This window comes from Rhipicephalus sanguineus, chromosome 6 (genome assembly GCF_013339695.2).
Source record: "Rhipicephalus sanguineus isolate Rsan-2018 chromosome 6, BIME_Rsan_1.4, whole genome shotgun sequence".
Lineage (NCBI taxonomy): Eukaryota > Metazoa > Arthropoda > Arachnida > Ixodida > Ixodidae > Rhipicephalus > Rhipicephalus sanguineus.
The window spans coordinates 30,027,875-30,049,600 of NC_051181.1; the positions used below are offsets into that span (position 1 = coordinate 30,027,875).

The 21,726-nt window shown below is 46.5% G+C and overlaps 1 protein-coding gene across 1 annotated transcript in view; it reads right to left on the bottom strand.

The window, feature by feature from the left end:
- Positions 1–21,726, bottom strand: part of LOC119397800 (sodium-dependent multivitamin transporter-like) — a 152,833-nt gene that overhangs the window by 60,930 nt on the left and 70,177 nt on the right. Inside the window, exons 2-3 of the mRNA XM_049416468.1 lie at positions 17,503–17,568; positions 10,440–10,491 (exon numbers count right to left, since the gene is read on the bottom strand). Coding sequence (XP_049272425.1) covers positions 10,440–10,491; positions 17,503–17,568 — 118 coding nt within the window. The remainder of the gene's footprint in view (positions 1–10,439; positions 10,492–17,502; positions 17,569–21,726) is intronic.

The following is a 21,726-nucleotide window of genomic DNA, read 5'->3' on the forward strand; positions in this document are numbered from 1 at the left end:
GAGCCACTAACGCAGCTCACGAAGACCGACGTCGAATTCAGGTGGCAAACAGCGCAAGTCGAAGCATTTCATGAACTTAAACGACGCCTGCAGACACCTCCGATACTTGCGCATTTCGACGAATACGCCGATACGGAGATTCACACCGATGCAAGCAGCATATGACTCGGCGCCGTCCTTGTGCGGCGGACGGGCGGACTGGAAAGGGTTATCAGTTATGCTAGCCGGTCGCTGTCTAAAGCAGAGGTCAACTATTCCATAACAGAAAAGGAGTGCCTCGCCATCATCTGGGCTACGTCAAAGTTTCGCCCCTACCTCTACGGCAGGCCCTTCAAAGTTGTGAGCGACCATCACGCCTTGTGTTGGCTAGCTAACTTGAAGGACCCTTCAGGTCGCCTCGCACGGTGGAGCCCAAGACTTCAAGAATTCGACATTACTGTCGTCTACAAGTCCGGAAGGAAACACTCCGACGCCGACTGCTTGTCTCGTGCCCCCGTCGACCCACCAACGCCCGACGACCAGGATGATGACAGCTTCTTGGGAGCCATAAGTACCGAAGACTTCGCCGAACGACAGCGAGCCGACCCGGAACTGAAGGGTCTAGTGGAATACCTGGAGGGCAGGACCGTCGTTGTCCCAAAAGTATTCAGGCGAGGCGAGGATTGGCATCATTTTCCTTGAAAAACAACGTCCTCGTAAAGAAGAACTTCACTCCGGCCCGAGCCAGCTACCTTATCCTTGTACCTTCGGGACTGCGACCAGAAATTTTGCATGCCCTGCACGACGACCCAACGGCTAGACACCTCGGACTTTCCCGAACGCTCGCACGAGTACAAGAAAAGTACTACTGGCCGCGCCTTGCCGCCGACGTCACTCGCTACGTAAGGACGTGCCGAGACTGTCAGCGACGGAAGACACCGCCCACAAGACCAGCAGGCTTCCTTCAGCCGATCGAGCCTCTTCGGCGACCATACCAGCAGATCGGGATGGACCTCCTGGGGCCGTTCCCAACGTCGACTTGCGGAAATAAATGGATCGTCGTGGCTACCGACTACCTCACCCGCTACGCCGAAACAAAAGCCCTGCCCAAAGGCAGTGCCGCTGAGGTAGCCAAGTTCTTCGTTGAGAACATCGTCCTTCGACACGGCGCCCCGGAGGTTCTCATCACCGACAGAGGTACGGCGTTCACGGCTGACCTGACTCAGGCGATCTTTGAATACAGCCACACAAGCCACCGCCGCACCACCGCGTACCACCCACAGACCAACGGCCTCACCGAGTGTCTAAATAAGACCATCGCCGACATGCTGGCCATGTACGTCGACGTCGAACACAAGACGTGGGACGCCATCCTTCCGTACGTGACCTTCGCATACAACAGGGCCGTACAGGAAACGACGCAGATGACGCCATACAAGTTGGTCTACGGACGGAGCCCGGCAACGACGCTCGACGCCATGCTACCAAACGTGACCGACGAGGATAACATCGAAGTGACCACGTACCTACAGCGCGCCGAAGAAGCACGACAGCTCGCCCGCCTACGGATAAAGAACCAGCAGACGACTGACAGCCGCCGCTACAACCTTCGACGACGCCACATGGTATACCAACCCGGTGAGCGTGTATGGGTATGGACGCCAATACGCCGACGAGGACTTAGTGAGAAGCTTCTTCGACGATACTTCGGACCGTACAGGGTACTTCGACGCCTAGGCACACTCGACTATGAGGTTGTCCCAGACGGCATTACGAACTCTCAGCGGCGCCGTGCGCGACCTGAAGTCGTCCATGTCGTGCGCCTTAAGCCGTTTTTCGCGCGTTAGCGAGCCTGGGGACTCTATTTTTTTTCCTTTGTTATTGTAATTTATTTGTGTATACACTTGTTTTTTTCTCTTCTATGCTCTTTCACAAGCATCGGGACGATCCTTTTTCAGAGGGGGGCATTGCCACGCCCACTTCTTGTCTTGTTTTGATGTATTCGGGTTTGACCGGCCGAGACGGTTATCAACGCTCGACGCTGTCCGCGAAGTAGTGTTCTAGAAGCATCGCGATTGTAGTAGATCGGTTTGTTAAGATTGCGCCCCGCACGCGAATGTTCCAGCTTTGTCTAGAGATTACGCCGCCACCAGCGATATTGCTGGGAAGTTCGATAGCGCCTGTATAAAAGCCGACGCGCGTGACCGCTTGTCAGTTGATCGACGGACGACGCCCTGTTCGCCGCTATCATTGTACAGCGTGCATTGCTGTAGTTCTAGTTCTCATTTTCCGGCCACAAGTTCGGCCAAATAAACAGTTTCATCCTACAAATGCCGACTGCTGTCTTCGTCGACGTCACGACCACGTGACAATAGAAAACGATCTTGCCCCATGTATTTGAGATGTTACATGAACAAACAGCTGCTGCATTTTACATGGTTTTTCTGGGGTTTTGTTTGAGTTCCTCGTCAGCTATTCTGCGTGACTTACGGCGCATCATTGAGGTCGCTTTAACAGAAATCAAACGGAAATAATTAGCAAGTTGATTGTAAAGCCTAGCGCGCACCACGGTTAATAACTGTTAGAACGCTATTCCTTTAAAGTTAATAAGTAAACTCATCGCTCCAAAAACGTGCTTGCCACCGTTATGCCCCCCACCCCCTAACCCTCGGCACAATACACCTTCTGTGTCGTTTTTGGCGTGCTTGTTCCTACTAAAGGAGTAAGAAAGTGCCCCCTTCTTGCATAACTTGTGACTCCACTTGCGCACCACGGGTTCAAAAAGAAATGCTGGCAATAGAGTTGTGAATGAGTGGTGTCCGATAGTAAGGTAGTATAAGGCCGTATTATGATCACTTAGGAAGTTGTTGCAGGGCCCATTAAAAATTTTTTATATTCTTTCACTACAATAAAATCGATAAAGCAATCAGCGACCAAATATACTTTTATTTCTCCCCAAGAAATAAGTGGATAAATAAGAGCCACAAAAAATATAGCTTAACAAATCTCAGGCACCCTAAGGAGACAAGCAGCAAACGAGCACGATACAAAATAATAATTTGCAGGAAGTAACAAAGGATATGTAAGTGTGTCATGCACATGAGAAAAAACTTACAGTTGTGTAGTAGAGACTAAAAAGGGTCTACTTGGTTGATACATCACTACATTACGATATACAAAGCTCTGTACGAATACTTCGTAATGAAGATATTATTGCAGGAAAACAAGAGACGTTACAATTAGTTCAAGAACACACTGCAAACATCAATAAACAAAATAAATAAATTAAACGAAAAGACGTAATATTGCCCGAAAGCCCGGGCCCGCGGGCCGGGCCCGGGCTTTCGGGCTGGCCCGGGCCCGTGCAGTGCTCTATCATGAGTTTCGTTGTTATTCTCCTGGTGCCGGACCCATATATTAGAACTGGCAAAATGCAACCAATGTACACTGCCGATATTAATGGCAGAGCTAAGTTACCGGCAATGTCTACAATAGGTGCTCCATCCCATCCTTACTCTTCGATGGATTTTCTTCACATGTGCAAGCTTCTTTGTTAGCATTTGCCATACATAGACACACTCTTGTATTTATTCAAGGCTATGGTTGTCTATCATGAATTATTGCTCTAGCATTACCTTTGTCTTCTGCACATTCATCTCCAACCCAACTTTGATGCTTTCTCGGGTTACATGTTCAATAATTTTTTGCAGCTCGTTGCCGTCATTGCTGAAGAGTACAATGTCGTCTCCAACCTTAAATTGCTGAGATATTCTCCATTTTAAATGCGAAGCATTTCTTAGCCAATCAAAGGCACTTTGATCGTTTCCACCTACCTATCCGTATATCTAGCTATCTAGCCGCCTACGTCGGGGCGCTCTTGTCAGATACCAAAATTTTCACGGGAGGGCACTAATGTATGACAAACATGATGAACAGGTCACTACATGAAATGCACGAGATAACTTGTCGCGTACGTCATGAAACCTTTTCCTTCAATCACGTGTGGCGCATACCCGCATACCACGGCATATGGAGCGCGGGTATGAGCCGCAGGCGATTCGCAGTTTGTAACAACCCAGGAACGGCAATAACAGATTTTAAACACCTTTACGCGATCGCGCTATGGAGCTTGTGTCGCAGAAAATGCTGGGCAGGTGTCGGCAGCGTTGTAGGTCAGGGAAAAGGAGAAGCAAAGAAAGATTGAAAATCACGGTTAGAGCAGGAATAGAACCCAGACAGTCTGCTTGGCATTCAAGTATTCTAACACAGAGCTACGCCAGTGCTGGATACTGCTTACGAAAAAGACCGTTTAATGGCGTCATATCGCGGCAACGTCAACTGTGGTTACAGTGTTCGCTATCGGCTTTTGTAACATGTAATACAATTACATATTAAATCCTGTGACACGCCAAGTTATGGTCTACCATTGCTCAACACGGAGGAATACGGCCGAAACAGCTTCTTCTGATATGCACATCATCGAACTTCAGTGTGCAGTTCGTTTCGATAAAATTGACATCTGTCCTCTAACGTGAGGACAGACGAGACCCTTTGGGCGTCAGTGTAGTCGACGTGACTCGTAGGCTCACGATCAATCCCGTAGCTAGGGGGAGGAGAGCTCCCCACCCCCCAATTATTTCTTCCTAAAATAGGTGCTTTCTTTAAGTGCTTTCTTGAAATAGTGAAGGCCTTCCGCAAGTACACCGCCCCCCAAAGAAAGTAAACAGATTCCTCGCTACGGGCTTGCCCACGGTATACACGTAACTAATCAAAATGCACAACGAAGTCGGTCCAACTCGCAACGCTTTTCTTCTTTCTGTCCGTGTTTAACCCGTTGCGCTGTCAATTACTTTACGATGAATATCCACCAACTAGCCCAACTCACGATTCTGCTTCACAACGCTTGATTCAAAACTATAAAAAAAGACTCGGAGGACGCTTGAGCTTCGGAGGACGCAAGAGTGGAACGCGACAGCGTAACCGGGCAACGTGCGCATCGCCTTCTCAATTGCTAGCCTAGCTTCGGTCCTCAGTGCATGCCTCAACCGTGCCAGAAGGAAACGAACTACTGGGGGCGTAACATTGGCCGTTTCAAACTATCATGTAATGCCTACTGCAAGTACAGTTGTTAAGTGCCCACTACGCCATAATTCTTCCTTTTGCGATTAAGCGAAGGACCCATTACGCGTCCGTAAGGCAACAAGCGAGCCTACGCAGCTGCTCACTTTCTTTGTGCTTTTGCTGCTGATGATGATTAAACATGTCTGAGCGCTTTGTAATGGGTGGGCCTTTAACACGCGCCCTCGTTGCGCACTCCACATGTCTTGACGCTTGGCGCGATTCTACGCTTCTGCCGCGCAATATTACATGCGTTAATGATACTCCTTCCTCTACATGACATTCATGTAGTGCTTGCTTCCGAAGCAGTTTGAAGCAATAGCATCGCTCTGTGGTAGAATACCTTCTTGCCACGCCGACGGCCTGTGTTCGGTTCTCACGCGAACCGAAGATTTTTATTATTTATTTTATTTGCATCTTTCTCGATTTTTCAGTCACGGAAAAGATGATGATTTTTCGCTCACAACCAACGACACCTACGCCGACACCGGAATTTCTGCGAAACGAGCTCTTTAACGCTATCGCGTTAGAGTGCGATACAGGCCACTACTCGCCTACTGCTTCGAAACACATGGATTCCGAGAATGAGTGGGATCTGGCGAATTTTTTCGTTAATCTTTATTACTAATTCTTCCAGACGTGGTAGTTTTAATACTTCTTGTCAACAAGCAATGAATAACAGGGAAGAAATTGTATCTTATTCAAAAACCGCTTTCTGGATTTGTATATTCCTGCTTTTCTTGAGCAGAGTAGCTTTAGAATCTCCGTTTATATTGGCTATGGTAAACACGCACGTTTCAAGTGCTCTTTGTCTGTGCAATGCCTCCAAGACCGGTGGCAGCTCTACTGAGTCGAGTGCCTTTTCCTAGTCTGTGAATGCCATGTAAAGGGGTTTTTGTAATCCGTCGAGTCCTGAGTTATTTGATTAATCGCACGAAAGTGACCAGTGGTAGAGTACTCGTTCGTGATGCCAGCTTGCTCTCAACGTTGATTAAGATCAAGTGTGCCACTTATCCTATTCGAAACAATATTCAAGAATGCTTTGCACAATGCTGCAAGAAGGCTGTTCGGTCTGTAGTTCTTCAAGTCTTTCACGTGTCCCTTTCTGTGTAATAGTACAATACCGTCGCTTTTTCAACACGCTGGTACATTTGAATGTTAAAGGCACAAAGTGTAGAGTGCAGCAAGATCGCTAATTATAAAGCCTCCTTCATTTTTCATCAAATCAGTTATTCTACTGTCTTCTCTGGCCGTTTTTGCGCGGGGCATGCCTTGTAGGGTCCTTCCAACTTCATCGACGGTTACGCTTAGTACTCGGGTGTTATGTTCAATTTTGCTTTCACTCAAAGTAGGGTGATTTAAACTTGATCTGTGCTGTCCTCAGCAAAACACCTCAACCACCATCACTATGTAATACGAATGGTTAACAATATTGTGTTGCTTATTCTTGGGGGCATGTATCATCCTCCTTCCAATTAGACCTGTGCGCCGCCGCGCCACGCCGCCGACGCCTGTTTTTGGTCACGCCGCTCGCGCCGCCGCCGAAGTCTAACGCCGCCACCGCCACCGCCGCCGCCGCGCCATAACTGCGGCGCGCCGACGTTAATACTTTTTTTTGTAATCCGAACGGGCAATCTGGACATAAAATACATCACTTCGCCAGTGGAGCTATTCTCGATGTGCCCATGTAATGGACTGATCATTTCAGCCGCCGCTGACTGGCGGGAGCTCGGTGAGCAGCGCGCCCCCTGTTTTCGGCTCTTGTTCTGCAGCGTCATCATGACATCACGGAGCTCTCGAGACAAATGATAGGGACGAAATGCGCTTCAACGCAATGAACGCAGCCCTCAGATATCCGATTTTGGGTGCAAATGTCGGAGGCTGTGTATGGGCTTTTGACCGTGTGAGCCATCGATTTAGGTTTAATGCGGCAACCAGTCTAACGCACCTGTGAAGGCCGGTACGAATCCCCTGCATCGTTCTCAAACATCTGGGACACATTCTTATGCAAGTTCAGAGTTGAAAAGTTCCTGTTTCTGTGCATTTCGTCCGCTCTCTTCTTACGCTCGGAATGTGCAGGCGAGGTCAAGAGCGAGGTGACACCACGGCTCACCGCTTCTTCAAGTAGCTGAATGTGCTCTGCCGAAATGGACTGTGGACATCTCTTTTGGATGAACGCATTGAGAATCGCTCCCCGGAGGTTGTCGTATCTTTTTCTCCAGAAGGCTCAGGAGTATTGCCTGACCTTAACGCTGCCGCGTCCTTAAAGGGCGACGACCCAACTCGCTGCATAGCGGATACTTGGTGTCTTGGACCTATTTTCAGTGTGCATATATAAATAAAATAGATAAGTTATATATTGTCACGGGGTCGTGACGTCGACGAAGGCAGCAGTCGGCATGTAGAACATGAAACTCTTTATTTGGCCGAACTTGTGGCCGAGAAACGGAAAGTCAACAGCAATACACACTGTACACTGATAGCGGCGAACAGAGCGTCGACCGTCGATAGACTGATGATGGCTGGGACGCGCCGTCTTTTATACATAATGCATCGAACGTTCCAGCCTTATCACTGGTGGTTGCGCAAGCTCTGAAATAGCCTTGACTATTCCGTCATGTGCGCAATCTTGACTAAATCATCTACTACAATCTGGAATGTTCTCAGACATTCTGGCGCGGCCCGCGCAAGACAGCGATCACACGAGCAACGGACCAGTTACAAAAAAATAACAAAAGATGCGCGCGTGGCATTATATCCATGCGTTAGTACACTTTTCTCCTTTCATTCTTACTCCAGTAAATCGATAAATAAATACAGAAGTAAAGACAATGGAAAACTGAGAACACAGCTCAGCTAGTTGGTAGGTATTCATGTTAGGAAGACAGGACGTGGAAACACGGACACAGGAGGAAAGTCAGGAGAGTGAACAGCTATCTCTCACGTAGACCACCACACGCACTTGACTGATAGGTATGGCCTCTTGCGTGGGAATGCACAGATAAATATTTTTGTCTTATTTCTTTTCCGCCGCTGTGTGATTTTTCAGTTGTTAGCGGTGTTTCTGGTGTCTTGACTACTCTCCTGTGTCCGTGTTGGCACACCCTGTTTTTGTAAAGGGCCCGAAAACAGCCTCTGACAATACAAAACAACGAACGCGTTATTCTCTCTTGGCGTTTCTTGTCTTTTTGGTGAACTTCGTGACGCCAGAACGGGGAATCACGTGACATCATCAGGGTGTACATGCTCGCGGCTGGTCCATATACGAGAAATAACAGTTGTGAATTGTCTCCCACACTGCTTTGCTATGTAGGCACACGCCCATTCTTGTTTGTCTCGCATGACTATCATGCGTCATTAACTGATTTCGCTCCATTTTGTGCGTTTGTGACTGCGCATGCAAAGATAGCAGACTATAGCCGAGAAGCACGAAATCCTGATAGGTTCAACGCTTAGTGCTGACATTGTGCGCGTGCTTTATGAAGAAATAAGCGGCGAAGGGATGTCGCATATAAGAATATAAGAAGGGTAGTGAAGGCGAGAAGGAAAGCAATGGCAAAGGCGCCGGTTTACACGATTATTCCAACGGACGAACTCTTTACAGCGGAGAGGATGCAGCTTTTCAGGAAAAAGGCGTGACCACTTCGACGGTTTTTATATATTTTTTATTGCGATAACAATTATATGGACACTCAGGACAGGTTTTCACCGTCGCCATCGTTTCGCATAAACTCCAAATCGATAACATCGCTCCGCGCATCGTATGTTCTACCCGCGACTAAAAGCTTGCGAGCGCTGGCAAGGAACCTGGCTAAAGCAGAGACGAAACAAGCTGGCCATCTCCGTCACACGGAATAACATCAACCCGCGTGCGACGACTGCCGTCGATTGCTCCTCAAGCAGAAAGAAAACGCCCCGCCCACCATTTGCTGGGTGAAGAAGCAGGAAGGGATGCCTGGGGAGGAGGACTGCATGGCTCGAGCAGCAACTGTGAACTTTGACTATAAGGGCGCGATCGCGAGTGCTGGCACTCCCGCTATTTCGCAGACATCAGCGAACGGCTCGTATACGTTCTACGCGCTGTGAGCGCTGTGATCTCACCGCTTCGCGCTCGGACCACTCATACGACAAACTCCACAAAAACCGCTTCTCTCACGAGAGCGGCCATATTGCCATACACTAGTGTTTGTAGAGTCACGCGAGACTGGATCAAAAATAGTTAGCTGCTAGCGCTCGTTGATGCAACATTACGACATGTTGCTATCGCATTCACGCCTCGTCCTTTCGGGGAAACAGATTTTTTTTTTCAAAATTGAAGAGACAAATTTCTCTCCCCACCAACTCTTGAATCTATCCCCCCCCCCTCCCCCTCGCGCCGCGCCGCCGCCGATGCGATGAGCCCCGCGCCGTTCACGCACCGCCGCCGGTGATTTTGGGACCGGCGCAGAGGTCTACTTCCAATACATTTTCTTGTAGCTACCTTGATGCTGCCGCTGTTTTCTGCTGTTGCGTCTACCTCTTTGGAGTTATGCTTTCGCATGCCACTAAGTTTACACTTGTTGATGAATTCTGAGAGGTTAGGAGAGTCTGTTTCGTCTCTCCCCATAGTTACTTTCATCAGTTAGTGTTTCTTTGTTGAGCATTTGAGAGAAATGCCTTAATTTTAAGTGCAGCTTCAGGAATTACATTAGTTACGGTTTTGTTCATATCCCCCATGCCAACATTCGAATTACATTTTTGTAGATTCTTAAAATATTTAGTGTATTAAGGTTCTACTTATATGTACTAATTACATACATGACATTCAAGCAAGACATGTTCTGGGAAAGGTTAAAACTTGAAGTAATCAGGAGTCTTCGAACAGGGAATGCCACTGGGGCAAGATGTATCGACAAGTGGCCTTGTCTTCGCCAAGGCTGCCTTGATGAAGGCAAGTCCCATTATCGAAACATTGTCTCCAGTGGCATTTCCTGTTCAATCACTTCTCATTGCATGTATGATACGCAAAAAAATTGCTTCTGTATCTGTGTGCGGCACACACGGATACAGAAACATACAGGATACTCTTCCTGTTAACCACTGCTCTGCTGCTGCGTGCGACAAAGTCCGCTCAGGTTGTTTACGCAGTTTTTTTCCTTGGTCTCCTCAAACCCTATGGTAAACAAAGTTCAATTCAAATGCAAATAATATTACATACTGCGAGTATTTCATCTCCAACGCATTTTAACGCAGATGTAAAATGCATTCGAGGCCTTCTTGTTACAATGAGCATGTTTTCGCAACAAGAAATAAATCAGAATTCCCAGCAAATGCGAGATTCCAAACAGCGTGTTGGGCTTTACCAGTGAAGAGAGTCAGCGATGCTGCAGAGATGGAGATGGCACCAATGGTTTGCTGCAAAAACAAAGAAATTTATCATCCAGCACGTGAAGGAGTGGTTTAACTACATCACAGTTAACTGAAAGGCACGTCGTTGTTCATAGAGAAGGCACCAGCTTTAACATCCTCTCTTGCGCATATTGTTCACGACAAATAGTTCCGCTCATTTTCTTTATAAGCTGCTTTTCTCTCTGTCGCATCCGGTTTTGCTTATCTTCCTCCTGCCACTAATGGAGCTTGCATGCACATTTCACCTGCCAGGTTTCGCACTATAAAGCGTCGTTTCTATCATCGCAAAATAAAGGAAAAGAAAGGAATTTTAGAAAATTATGGGGGTAAACAAAAGTTATTCAACTTGAAAATTTAAAGTAAAGGCTGGTGACAGGATTTGGCGCACCCTTTCACATTGCACACATAGAGTGACGTTTTATGCTGGTTCAAGACCTTTCAGCCCTGTATTTTTTATTTTGGCCCGAGACCTTTTTTCTGCATGTTTTCATAATAGTTAGGACCTCAGAAGACCAAAAACGAAAAATCTAGCCAGTGGTGCAAGTATTTATGGATTAATTAGCATGGAATAAAATTAGGTCATCAGGGTTCAGTGGTTGTGAAATTAAGAAAATGACTTCTTTATTTCTGCTACTCACTAGATCACACAAAATGTGAACCACGTGCAATTTTTCTGTGTGATACTCCTTGAAACAGCTTCTGTACGATGTCCCGAAAACGGCGCTTAGCCGCCTCAGCTGACCCGCCTCAGCGTCACCCATAAATTCGCTCAAGCTTCTTCTTCTTTGTGGCTTCCAGCTCAGCAAACATGTCGCAACTTTGCTGTCAATCGCAGTGAGGATCATTGAAGAAGTATTTCCCCAAGAATGAGCAGTTTTGCTTTCATTTCCGAGGTGCTAGAGGAAATGTTCTGTGGTGGTGTCAAATGACAACGCCAGGGCCGGAAGGGCTAGTCGAAACGTGGCTTTCAGCTTGCGGTACATTGTGCCCTTTCTACCCTATACCACCTCCGAAACCTTTCATGGCGTCGTTACCATAAGTTACAATAACCACATCGGTCCTTACACCGGCAGCCGAAAGCTACAACCTACCAGCAGATAACACATCTAGGCTGAAAGCACGGTGAAAGCGGGAGTTTTCCCATAGAGATATAAATGGCTCTGCCCTACTGTCGAAACGCAAAGTACAGTATACCAATTAAGACTGCATTTTATGCAGGTCATTGGACAGCGCTCGGTGTGGCAGCTGCACATGAAATCAAGTAGAATTGCAGAAATCTCTGTCTTTTCGATGGTTCGAGCGAACAAAAATACGGCAGATCCCACGTACCGTGGGAGTCGGTGTTATGCGAAGCATGCGGCGGGAAGGTGACTGGGGCGTAATTTTTTTACTGAGCGACAAGTTACAAAATGACGCTATAAATCTGTATAAATTTCATACGCACATATATATGTTCAAGAGCCGCACATGTGTTATATAACCAGTTGTTTACGGTTCGGTAACACTGCCAACGGCAAAGTGGGTATTACCAACACCAGAAGCGGTAAGCTGATATGTAGTGCTTATACTTGTCCCTTATGATGGATAACGCACGCACGTTTCACGAGCCCGTATGCATATGTGGAACAATTTCTTGACAGTTCTTGAACAAGGTCATCATCTCCGTGATCAGTGAGCACCAGCAGCTGGTCATGGCTTGTTATAGGATCCGGTCGTAATCGCGGTGACGAGGGGTCCACGTGTAGTGAAGTATGAGGTATGAGGTACAGCTGTTGGAATTCATGGATGCGTCGGTCATTTTGTCGACAAATTGTCTGTCGACAGAGCCGGCGACATCTCGGTACCCGAAGTCACCCTTCGCGTAGGTTAGGTATAGGCCGTCGAGGCTTGTAGGCCAGGATAGTGCTACGTAGACCAACATCAGTGGATTGCGCTTGTCGTATTCGTACTCTACCTGGGCGTACGTGGCCTACGTAGCCTAGTCTACAAGGCGGCTGTCAATCAATCTGGCATCATCCTCGGTTAGCATGAGGCCATCGCCCAGCCTCGTAAGAAATGAAGAGGACACTGCGTCGTTCTGGCGGACTAAGTGCACTTTACGGTGCGGTGATGTGCATATCATACGTAACTTTCATTCATGTATTCGTCCGGGGTCGAGCAATGCTTCAATATAGCTTGCGGAATCATAGGAATACAAATTTAATGTATATTAGACTGCTACAAAAGCGGAGCCAGCACTGGAGCCACAGACTTTAATCTGATATGATGCCTGTATCGTAGGAGTGCACATCGTAGGAGTATCACGTATTGTTTATTGCTTTTCTGTAAAATTAGATAGCAAGCACCACAACCACAATTGACGCGTTGCATCGATATTACGCCTGCGTAGGCTGTTTTTCCAAACCAGTTTATAGACCTGGCGTGGCTCTGTGGTAGAATGCCTGACTGCCACGCAGAATGCTTGGGTTCGATTCCTGCTGGGATCCTAATTTTCATGCTTTCCATTCGTCCGGTCAACGCTGCCGATGTTGGTTTTTCTTAACGCTCTCGCATTTAAACTACCAATGTCTGTTCTCGCCGTTCCTGGGTAGATATAAACTGTCAATCACCTGTGGCGCATACCCGTAAACCGCGGCCTGTGGTAAACGGGTATGTGCCACACCTGTCCAGTGGAAAGGGTTTGACGACGTACGCGACAGGATTTTCACGTTATCAATGTAATGACCCGACAGTCATATTCGTCAAATCCTCTTACCCTCCCATGCAAATTTTGGCCAACACCAAGTTAAGGAGGCGATTATGAGAGCACCCAGACGTAGGCGGCTAGATAGATAGATAGATACGTAGATAGAAACGCTCAAAGTGCCAGAGGTTCGCTAAGAAATGCTTCGCATTTAAAAAAACATGTTGCTTTTTTTTGTGCTCATCGTAACGCCATCGTAAGCATGCGCAATATATTCTTGATTCTCAAGCAATCAACGCTCTCAACATAATAAGCCAAGTCGGCTGCCAGAAATTGTTCGTGCATGACGTGGCAGTCGGCGTGGGGACCGACTTCAGGAGCAAGTTGAAACATACTCGTATAACACATTGATTTCACCGCTTTCACTGGCGCCGCAGAAGTCATCAAGTCTCATAATAAGCGAAAGTACAGTAAAAGCAAGGGGGACAATTCGGTGTGCTACTCTTTGTATTGCCTACAACTAACGAATATATCTAATTCTCTAACTACTGTTAGCATTCCCTCCTTGCGGTAGTTGTCGTTCCCTGCTCCATCCTTATTTCCCTTTTCGTCTCTCCTATTATGTGTCTTTAAAATATAAAATATAATAATTATTATTATTATTATTATTATTATTATTATTATTATTATTATTATTATTATTATTATTATTATTACTTTATCGGTTTACGGAGCTTGTACTGAGCAGCATGCGTAATTTTATTCCCCAGTATACACCTAAACAAAGTAAATATCCCCACTGGTTCTCATCTGAACTTATCAGTGCATTGAAGCATAAAGATCACGCACACAGGAAATCTAAATGTTCTCCATCCAGCGAGTGGAAGGTAGAGTTCAGCTTCTTTCGAACTCTCTCTAAACGCCTATATAAACGGGATCATAGTTCGTATATTGAATTCTTAGAAAAAAGCGCCTCTGACAGGCCGGCTGAGTTTTGGAAGTATGTACGTAAACGGTCCAGCAAAAGCGGAGAGTCCTTCAGACTACTGGACTCAAATGGGGTAGAAGTGCATGCCGTCGCTGACTGTTTTGCCACGCATTTCTCATCCGTTTATAAGGCCTCAATCTCTAGCACTGATATCAGACAACAGCCCAAGGCGGTTAGCTCATCCAGTGCTTTGTCGCTGGATGAAAATCTTATCTGCGCATGCATTAAGCGCTTAAAACCATCCTTATCATGTGGGCCAGATGGCATCCCCTCCGCCATACTAAAAGCTTATGGTAGTATATTTATCCCAGTACTGACTACGATATTTAATAACTGTCTGGACACTTCCACATTTCCTAGCATGTGGAAAACTGCTCGTGTTTTTCCAGTATTTAAGTCGGGCTCTAAAACAGATGCTTCTAATTATCGCCCGATTTCTCTACTATGTGCCACATCAAAGATCTTCGAGCTGGCTCTTCACAACATATTGTCTTTTAGTGTGAAAAACTCATTGATTCCTAATCAACATGGTTTTCTCCCTGGCCGCTCAACTACCACAAATCTTGCTAGTTTCATGACGCAGATCTCCACACCTATTTCTCAGAGAGGACAGGTTGACGTAATTTACTGTGACCTGAGCAAGGCTTTTGACGTAGTCAGCCACACACTGATTATGGTTAAACTTGCGCACTTTGATGTTGACTTGTCAGTTGTGAATCTCCTGCACAGCCATCTGCTCAATAGATATTGTTATGTAGCCGTAAATGGCCAAACGTCTTTTTTGCATAAAGTGACTAGTGGGGTCCCTCAAGGGTCGGTATTAGGCCCACTCCTACTTTTAATTTACGTTAATGATGTTTCTTTTGCCATTCGTGATTCTTTCCTCTTGTATGCTGATGACATCAAGATTTTTAAGGAAATTCATTCAGTTAACGACTGTCGCTTGCTGCAATCAGACTTGCGCTCTTTTTCCGAATGGTGCAACGGTAATAACCTTTCTCTGAATACCTCGAAGACAAAATTCATGTCTATCACTCGCAAAACATCTAGCGTGTCATTTCAATACTCTGTCAATTCTGTGCCGTTATGCAATGTTTATGAAATCAGTGATCTTCGTGTTGTTGTTGACAGCGCGTTAAACTTTTCTTCTCACGTTAAGCGTGCTGCTATGCAGGGCCTTCGTTCTCTCGGATCTGTTTGTAGAATATCTCGAGAATTCAGGTCTCCCATGGCGCTTCACAAATTGTACACGGCAATATGTCTTCCGCAACTTGAGTATGCGTCCGTGATATGGAATGGCATTGCTCAATCCAGCGGTAACACCACTGAACGAGTCCAGAAAAAATTCCTCAGCATATATAACCATCGCTTTGCTAAAAATGGCTGGATCTCGTTCAAATACTGCTGAATTATTATCACTGCCATCACTTCTCTGCCGACGAAATCGCTCTGATCTCTTATTTCTTTACAAGCTAGTCCACGGTATGGTATCATATCCTGCCCTGTACTTCTCAATTGTGTAAATTTTCGAATTCCGCGTAAGTTAACTAGAGAGAAGAGACCGTTTCATGTACCCGCCTGCTTTTTCCAACACTCTACCGTTCACAGAATACAAAGTCTCTATAATGTTAATTTTCGTGATCTTGACGTTTTTCATAGCCCACAATCATTGTTTTTATCCGAGCTTTGCACTGTTTTGACATAGTGTGGCACAACGTGCAAAGTCTTCCCTTCTCAGTCTTTCCACATAGTTGTATATATGCAATCTAATTTTTTATTCCCCGTCAATATTTCTCGTGTTGTCTTATTTTCCTCCTCCCCCTTTGTGTTCATTTCTCTTTGTCTACGTGTTTTTGCTCTTGTTATTTCTGCAGACTGTCTGTATTTATTATTTTTATTGTTTTTCTTTTTGCGTGCGCCAGCACAAAGACCTTACGGTTGTTCCTGGGCACGTTAAATAAATGATTGATTGAATGATTGATTGATTGAATGATTGATTGATTGATTGATTGAATGATTGGTTGATTGATTGATTGATTGATTGATTGGTTGATTGATTGATTGATTACTAATAATATTTAATACCTACTTTTGAAGGCTCTCTAGATACTTGTTTCTTAACTTAAGCACACTTAACCAAACTTTTTTTTTTGTGGCTCAATCGACGCGTAAATAGCGCCGAAAACTAATTTCCCAGCATCGGTGTTTAGGCATTTACAATGGCCCACTACCCTGATCTTCGTTGAAGGATTCTTTTTTTACGCTGACTGGCGTTAGCATATTTTCGACCTAGGGCGAGCTAACGTGGTGTGATATTCGGGTGCACAAGAAAAAGACGATGTGGTCATGATTGAATGATAAGTGCATGATCACGATTTAACGTCCTGTAATAGCCTAGACATAGCTTTCAGATGTGCAGCTTTCCTCATTATCAAGTAATATTAAGCGAAATACTGCATTTCACAAATAATAACTAATCTGATTAATTTGCCTGAACTGTTGTGTGGCGACATAACGAGCGCGATTTGTTTCAAATTTCGACATACACGAAAGTATTTGTACAGACGCAATCACGCTTGTCTAGAGCGGTGGAGCGCGTGGCTGTGGACGCTGTTCTTGTCCGCAGCTGCTATACCTCACGTTAGCTACAAGCTTCCGTTCATGCTTGAAATATAGCACAAGGAGCTAGCATGCAATATGACTATGTTGGGTAACATTGCGGAGTCGGTCTTCGCATATATCCGCAGAAAACGGCAGCTGAAGCGGCCGGCTGGTCGCTCTAGACAAGTGTGATTCCGTCTGTACGTTGCTACACATATTACGTTGCTAAAATGTAGGAAACCAGGAACGTGGTCTGATCAGACGGGCATCCTCTTTCCTTCATATTTCATGGCGGCCCGCTTACAGGCACGGCTATTAATTTTTTTACAGAGCTCAAGCTTCACATAAATAAATTAACTTCAATGTCGTCAAAGGGATCGTAATGCAAATACATGCGGCCAGCCCTTCATCTGCTGCATATTCTTTGTGGAACGTGGATCCCTTGGAATGTGCTCCAGTGATTGTAGTGAAGCTGTCGAATGAATGAAGTTTAGCATTTTCTAAAAGCGAGCAATACTAACATGAACAGTACGACAGAAACGTGCAAGAGACAGGTTTAGTTTAGGCTATCAGCCTCAGGCAAAAAGTATGCAACATTTTTTTTTAGATTAGCACGCATATACTGGCCGAATTAAGTTAACATAAGAGTAGAATAGTCATAATTAATTGATGCAGCATATGTCGGAAGCACAAACATTACATTAAGATCGAAGCTTTGGCTTGCAGAAAAATAATGCTTGCTCACCGTAAGTAAAATATAGATGGCACATGTTGTCAAGGAGATGGCAGCATTAAAGCGTAGACGGATGTACTGCAACAGAAAAGAAATCCTACGTCATAGGTACAGTATATTAGCACCATTCGCATTGAACAGCTCGTGTGAAACCTTCTTCTCCAAGAATGCCCTGAGCGTAAAACCCCTCTCAAGATTCTATGCGTTATGATAAAAAAGGTCTCCTGTTCTGTACAATTATGCTTTGCTAGATCCTTCTACGAGATATGCGTCCGACTTATTCTTAATGCTATTTTTCTCAAAACTTGGGGTAGGGAGCATTACATATAGCACGAAACATGAGGAATTCATCAACATTTGTGCTTCCACTGTTCTTTGGCATGGCCCATTGCGCGATTTATTTGGTTTTACATATTTCAACGCCTTCTGCAGATATTGCACGAAGGTTGTAATTCTTGGCCGCCAAAACAAAATTTGAAAAAGTTGCATCTCGAACGAAGAAATTTCATAGGAGTGTCCTTTTGTATTAAAACGCATAATTCTAGACCAGCGGTCCCAAACTCCCATCAGCTAGCGGGCCGCAGCCGGGACAGTGAACAAACTTAAAAAAAAAGTGGGGGGGGGGGGGTGTCCACAACGTCACCTAAAACTGTCATTTGAAAGAATGCATTTCCCATATCTCATATATGGACAATTTCTGAAGGGCATTTCGAACGAGGATTCGAGAAACATATCGATACTGATCTCGTAGTGCGAAGACTAAGGAAGAGGCGGGGGTGGTGGCGTTGCCCTCCTCTCTTCCCTCCTCCTCAGCCTCACTTCCCTTCCCCACCCCTTGCTACACTATACTATACAAGGCAGCTCCACTAACGTGAAACCTGGGGAGGTGCGAAGCATCGGTGTTTCTCATAGGGACACGCCAATAGCAATTAGAGGGCAGTGTCCTCTCACTGCTATAGACAGCGCCGCAGACAGCATCCATCGCAGAAACAGAGCTTTTCCCGAGCCAACGCGCCGTCTTATTTTCCGCTCGGAGAAGCGCACGTGGCGTTGTCTCTCGCGGGCAAGCGCGCGTTCTCGCGAGCTTTTCTTGAGCGAACGCGCCGTCTTATTTGCCACTTGCTTTACCGTGACGGGCGACGACAGAAGACACCGTCACGGGCTACGACGGCAGGAGACGCTGATAGGCCGAGCGCCTAAGGTGAGCTTCGCACCTAAAAGAAACAAAACAAGAACATAGGCAGCTTGTATATTCTAATGCCTATGTTGGAAAAATATCGACGAAGAGAAAGATGAACGTTAGCTCGAAGCACGCGCTAAAGTAGCAACCCACGGAGTCGGGCTGCGGTTTATCATAAATAAACCCTTGTTTTACGCATTGGAGGCTCGATTTTCTTCAAGTGATATAAAGGTCCCTGGTTCGATCCCGGGTTTCGGCACCACTTGAAGAAAATCGAGCCTCCAATGTGTAAAACAAGGCTTTATTTATGATAAACCGCAGCCCGACTCCGTGGGTTGCTGCTTTAGCGCGTGCTTCGAGCGCGTGCTTCGAGTAACAATATGTTATCTTTCATGACGTATTGCATGTCACAAGGTATATCTTCTAAATTCGCGGACATTTGTAGTAAGCAGACGTTGAGTTGAGTTGAATAAACTTTATTTGCCCAACAGTTGATATTGTGCCCGAGGCTAGGCTGCCAGGGATCCACCAGTCGAGGAACATCTTTCGACGTCCTCGAAAGAACACTCATACTTAATAGAAAGAAAGTGAGACACTGTCTAATAAGATGTGTTCAAACCGCTGTTCAGCTTTCTGCTTGGAATATTTTGCCCAGCTTCATTGCTTCAAAAGTTTGTTAATTATTCTCGCCAAAGTAAGCAATTAGGCAGAACACAAAAATTGTCCGACTTACTCTTCAGGTCAGCAACATGCGCGTCGTCATACAGTGTGTTGGCGTATCTCTAGACTTTGGATAGAGTTAGCTAGAGCACCCTCTATGGACACTCTCGGCGCTTTCTTGCTGCCGCCGTGATGTTCCGTTTATGCACAAGAATGTATACAGTATATTGACACGCGTGTTTGCTTTCTTTTATTTCACGGGGACCACCTGTTTCACTTTCTTGTGACGCGCTTTATTGCTCGGTGCAGGCCGCAGTCAAACTTGCATTCTGCTTCGCGAATAACGCCGACTGTTATACAAACATTGCATGCCCGACACGTATGCTTGAGTATCTTCCAGATTGTACGCGAGCTTCAGTGATAACACTAGAATGTGCTGTCGTGCACACATAAAAGCTGACGCATTTCCCCGCTGATAAGTATTTCCGAATACCGACGACTGTACTCGCGGCTATAGTTTTGCAGTGTGATTCGCTTTCTTTGTTGGGCACAGCTTCGCCCAATGAACTGTTAGACTTTCAACGCTTTGTTTTCTGCATCCTCCATCGTCACGACCATGTGACAATATATGAAACGCGCAAACAAAAAAAGTCCTGAAGACAATTTAACAGCTGAGCTTTTTAAGGGCTAGCCATGTCCGTGGGGTGTAATGCGCTCCGTCCTGTCTGTCGTCTCTACCTTGTCGGGTTTTTTTTTTGCGTTATTCAGTCACGTCTGCAGTGTAATGGTCGTCATGCAGAGCGCGCAGCTGGCACCCCCGCTGGTTCCTCTGACTCACGTGGCCTTGTGCCGCAGCGAGAGTGAGGCACGCTGGGAAGGTGAAAGGGCTTCGCCTCGCCGAGAGTGGAGAGGGGGAGGCTCGCTCAGAGGGAGAGATGAGGGGCGTAGTTTTACGCTCGCTCGGATGGGAGAGTGTATAAGTGCAATGACGCCTCGCAAAACTTGCGTGGAGAGGCCGGCATCTCATGCACAGCAGTTGGGCTTGCAACGCTGCTTGCGTGCCAACGCAGCAGTGATAGTAATACGTGTTTTCGGTGAGTGACCGGGTGTAATGGGCCACGGCCGCTCTGGAACACTACCGTGGCGTTCAAGCGCGGCCGTAAATGAGCATTTCGTCGCGCGGGATCCATATGGTTTAACCTGAACAACGAAGAAGGCCTTAGTGTAAACAACCGAAACTTTGGAGCAAAATGTAATGCTTGAAAGAAAGGGCGACAGCAGATGCAGTAGTACAATAAAGTACTACTAAAGCTACATAGCTTAACACAGAGTAACAAATAAAAAGCAATAATGGAACACAGAAATGCATACAAAAGACTTGCAAAACAAAGAAATACGATACCCTCATGAACGAGGGCACCAGCTTTGCTGTTTCCACTGCTTTTACGAAGTGAAACTGGCTCGATTTTTTTTCTGAAGAGCGTGACCGCCGATTTGAACCTCCTATCATTCGCTTCACGGCGGAGCGCGTTAGACCGCTAGGCCAGGTACTCTTCCGTGCAAGCTGCGAGCTATTTATAAACATCATTTAGAGTTGGCAATGCGCGGGTGTCTGAGTTCAGCTGCTCTAGCGTCGCAGTGGTTTCTTCAGTAAAAACTCGTGAGATTGAGCAAAAGTCCTTAGGGCGCTTTAAAGGGCCCGCTTCTCTGTGGCCATAAAGAAAGACAACCACCGTCGGCTCCCTTTCTCTGTGGCACGGACTGCGGGCAACACAAGCGTCTTTTCCTATCTTCAATCTCTCCTCCTCTTCCTCCGCCTTGCGAGCACGCGATGAGCGTTTCGATCGCGTCTGTAGTTGGTTACACCGTGATAATTAATATAGGTTTCGCCCACGAGGCTGCACCGCGCTTTTATTGCGATAGCAATTATATGGACAGTATCGACGGGTTATTGCCGTCGCCGTCGCCGTCATGTCCTTCCGGTATTAAGTCCAAATCAATGAAATTCCCCCGCGCATCGTATGTTCTACCGCGGCTAAAAGCGCGCGAGCGGGGACGACGAACGCGGCCGAAGCAGAGATCAAACGAGCCGTCCCGTTTCCATTGCTTGAAGGGTGCATGCGATAACATGACCCCGCTCGAGAGGCCTGCCATCGAAGCAGACAGGAAACGCCACGCCCAGAGCCGTATATTCCTTCGGAGAGTTCGGCGGAGGGGCGGAGCCAACAACCGTCCAAATTTAGCGGCGGCGCTGTCCGCCATTTTGTGCCGCGGCACTGTAAGCTCGCGTTGGCGTGCGCCCGTAACGCTCCGTCTCTGGCGAACCCTTTCTTCAGCGAGTTAAGGGGCTGATATACTCCAGCGTAACGTCGACGCGCGCGCACGCTCGGCACAGT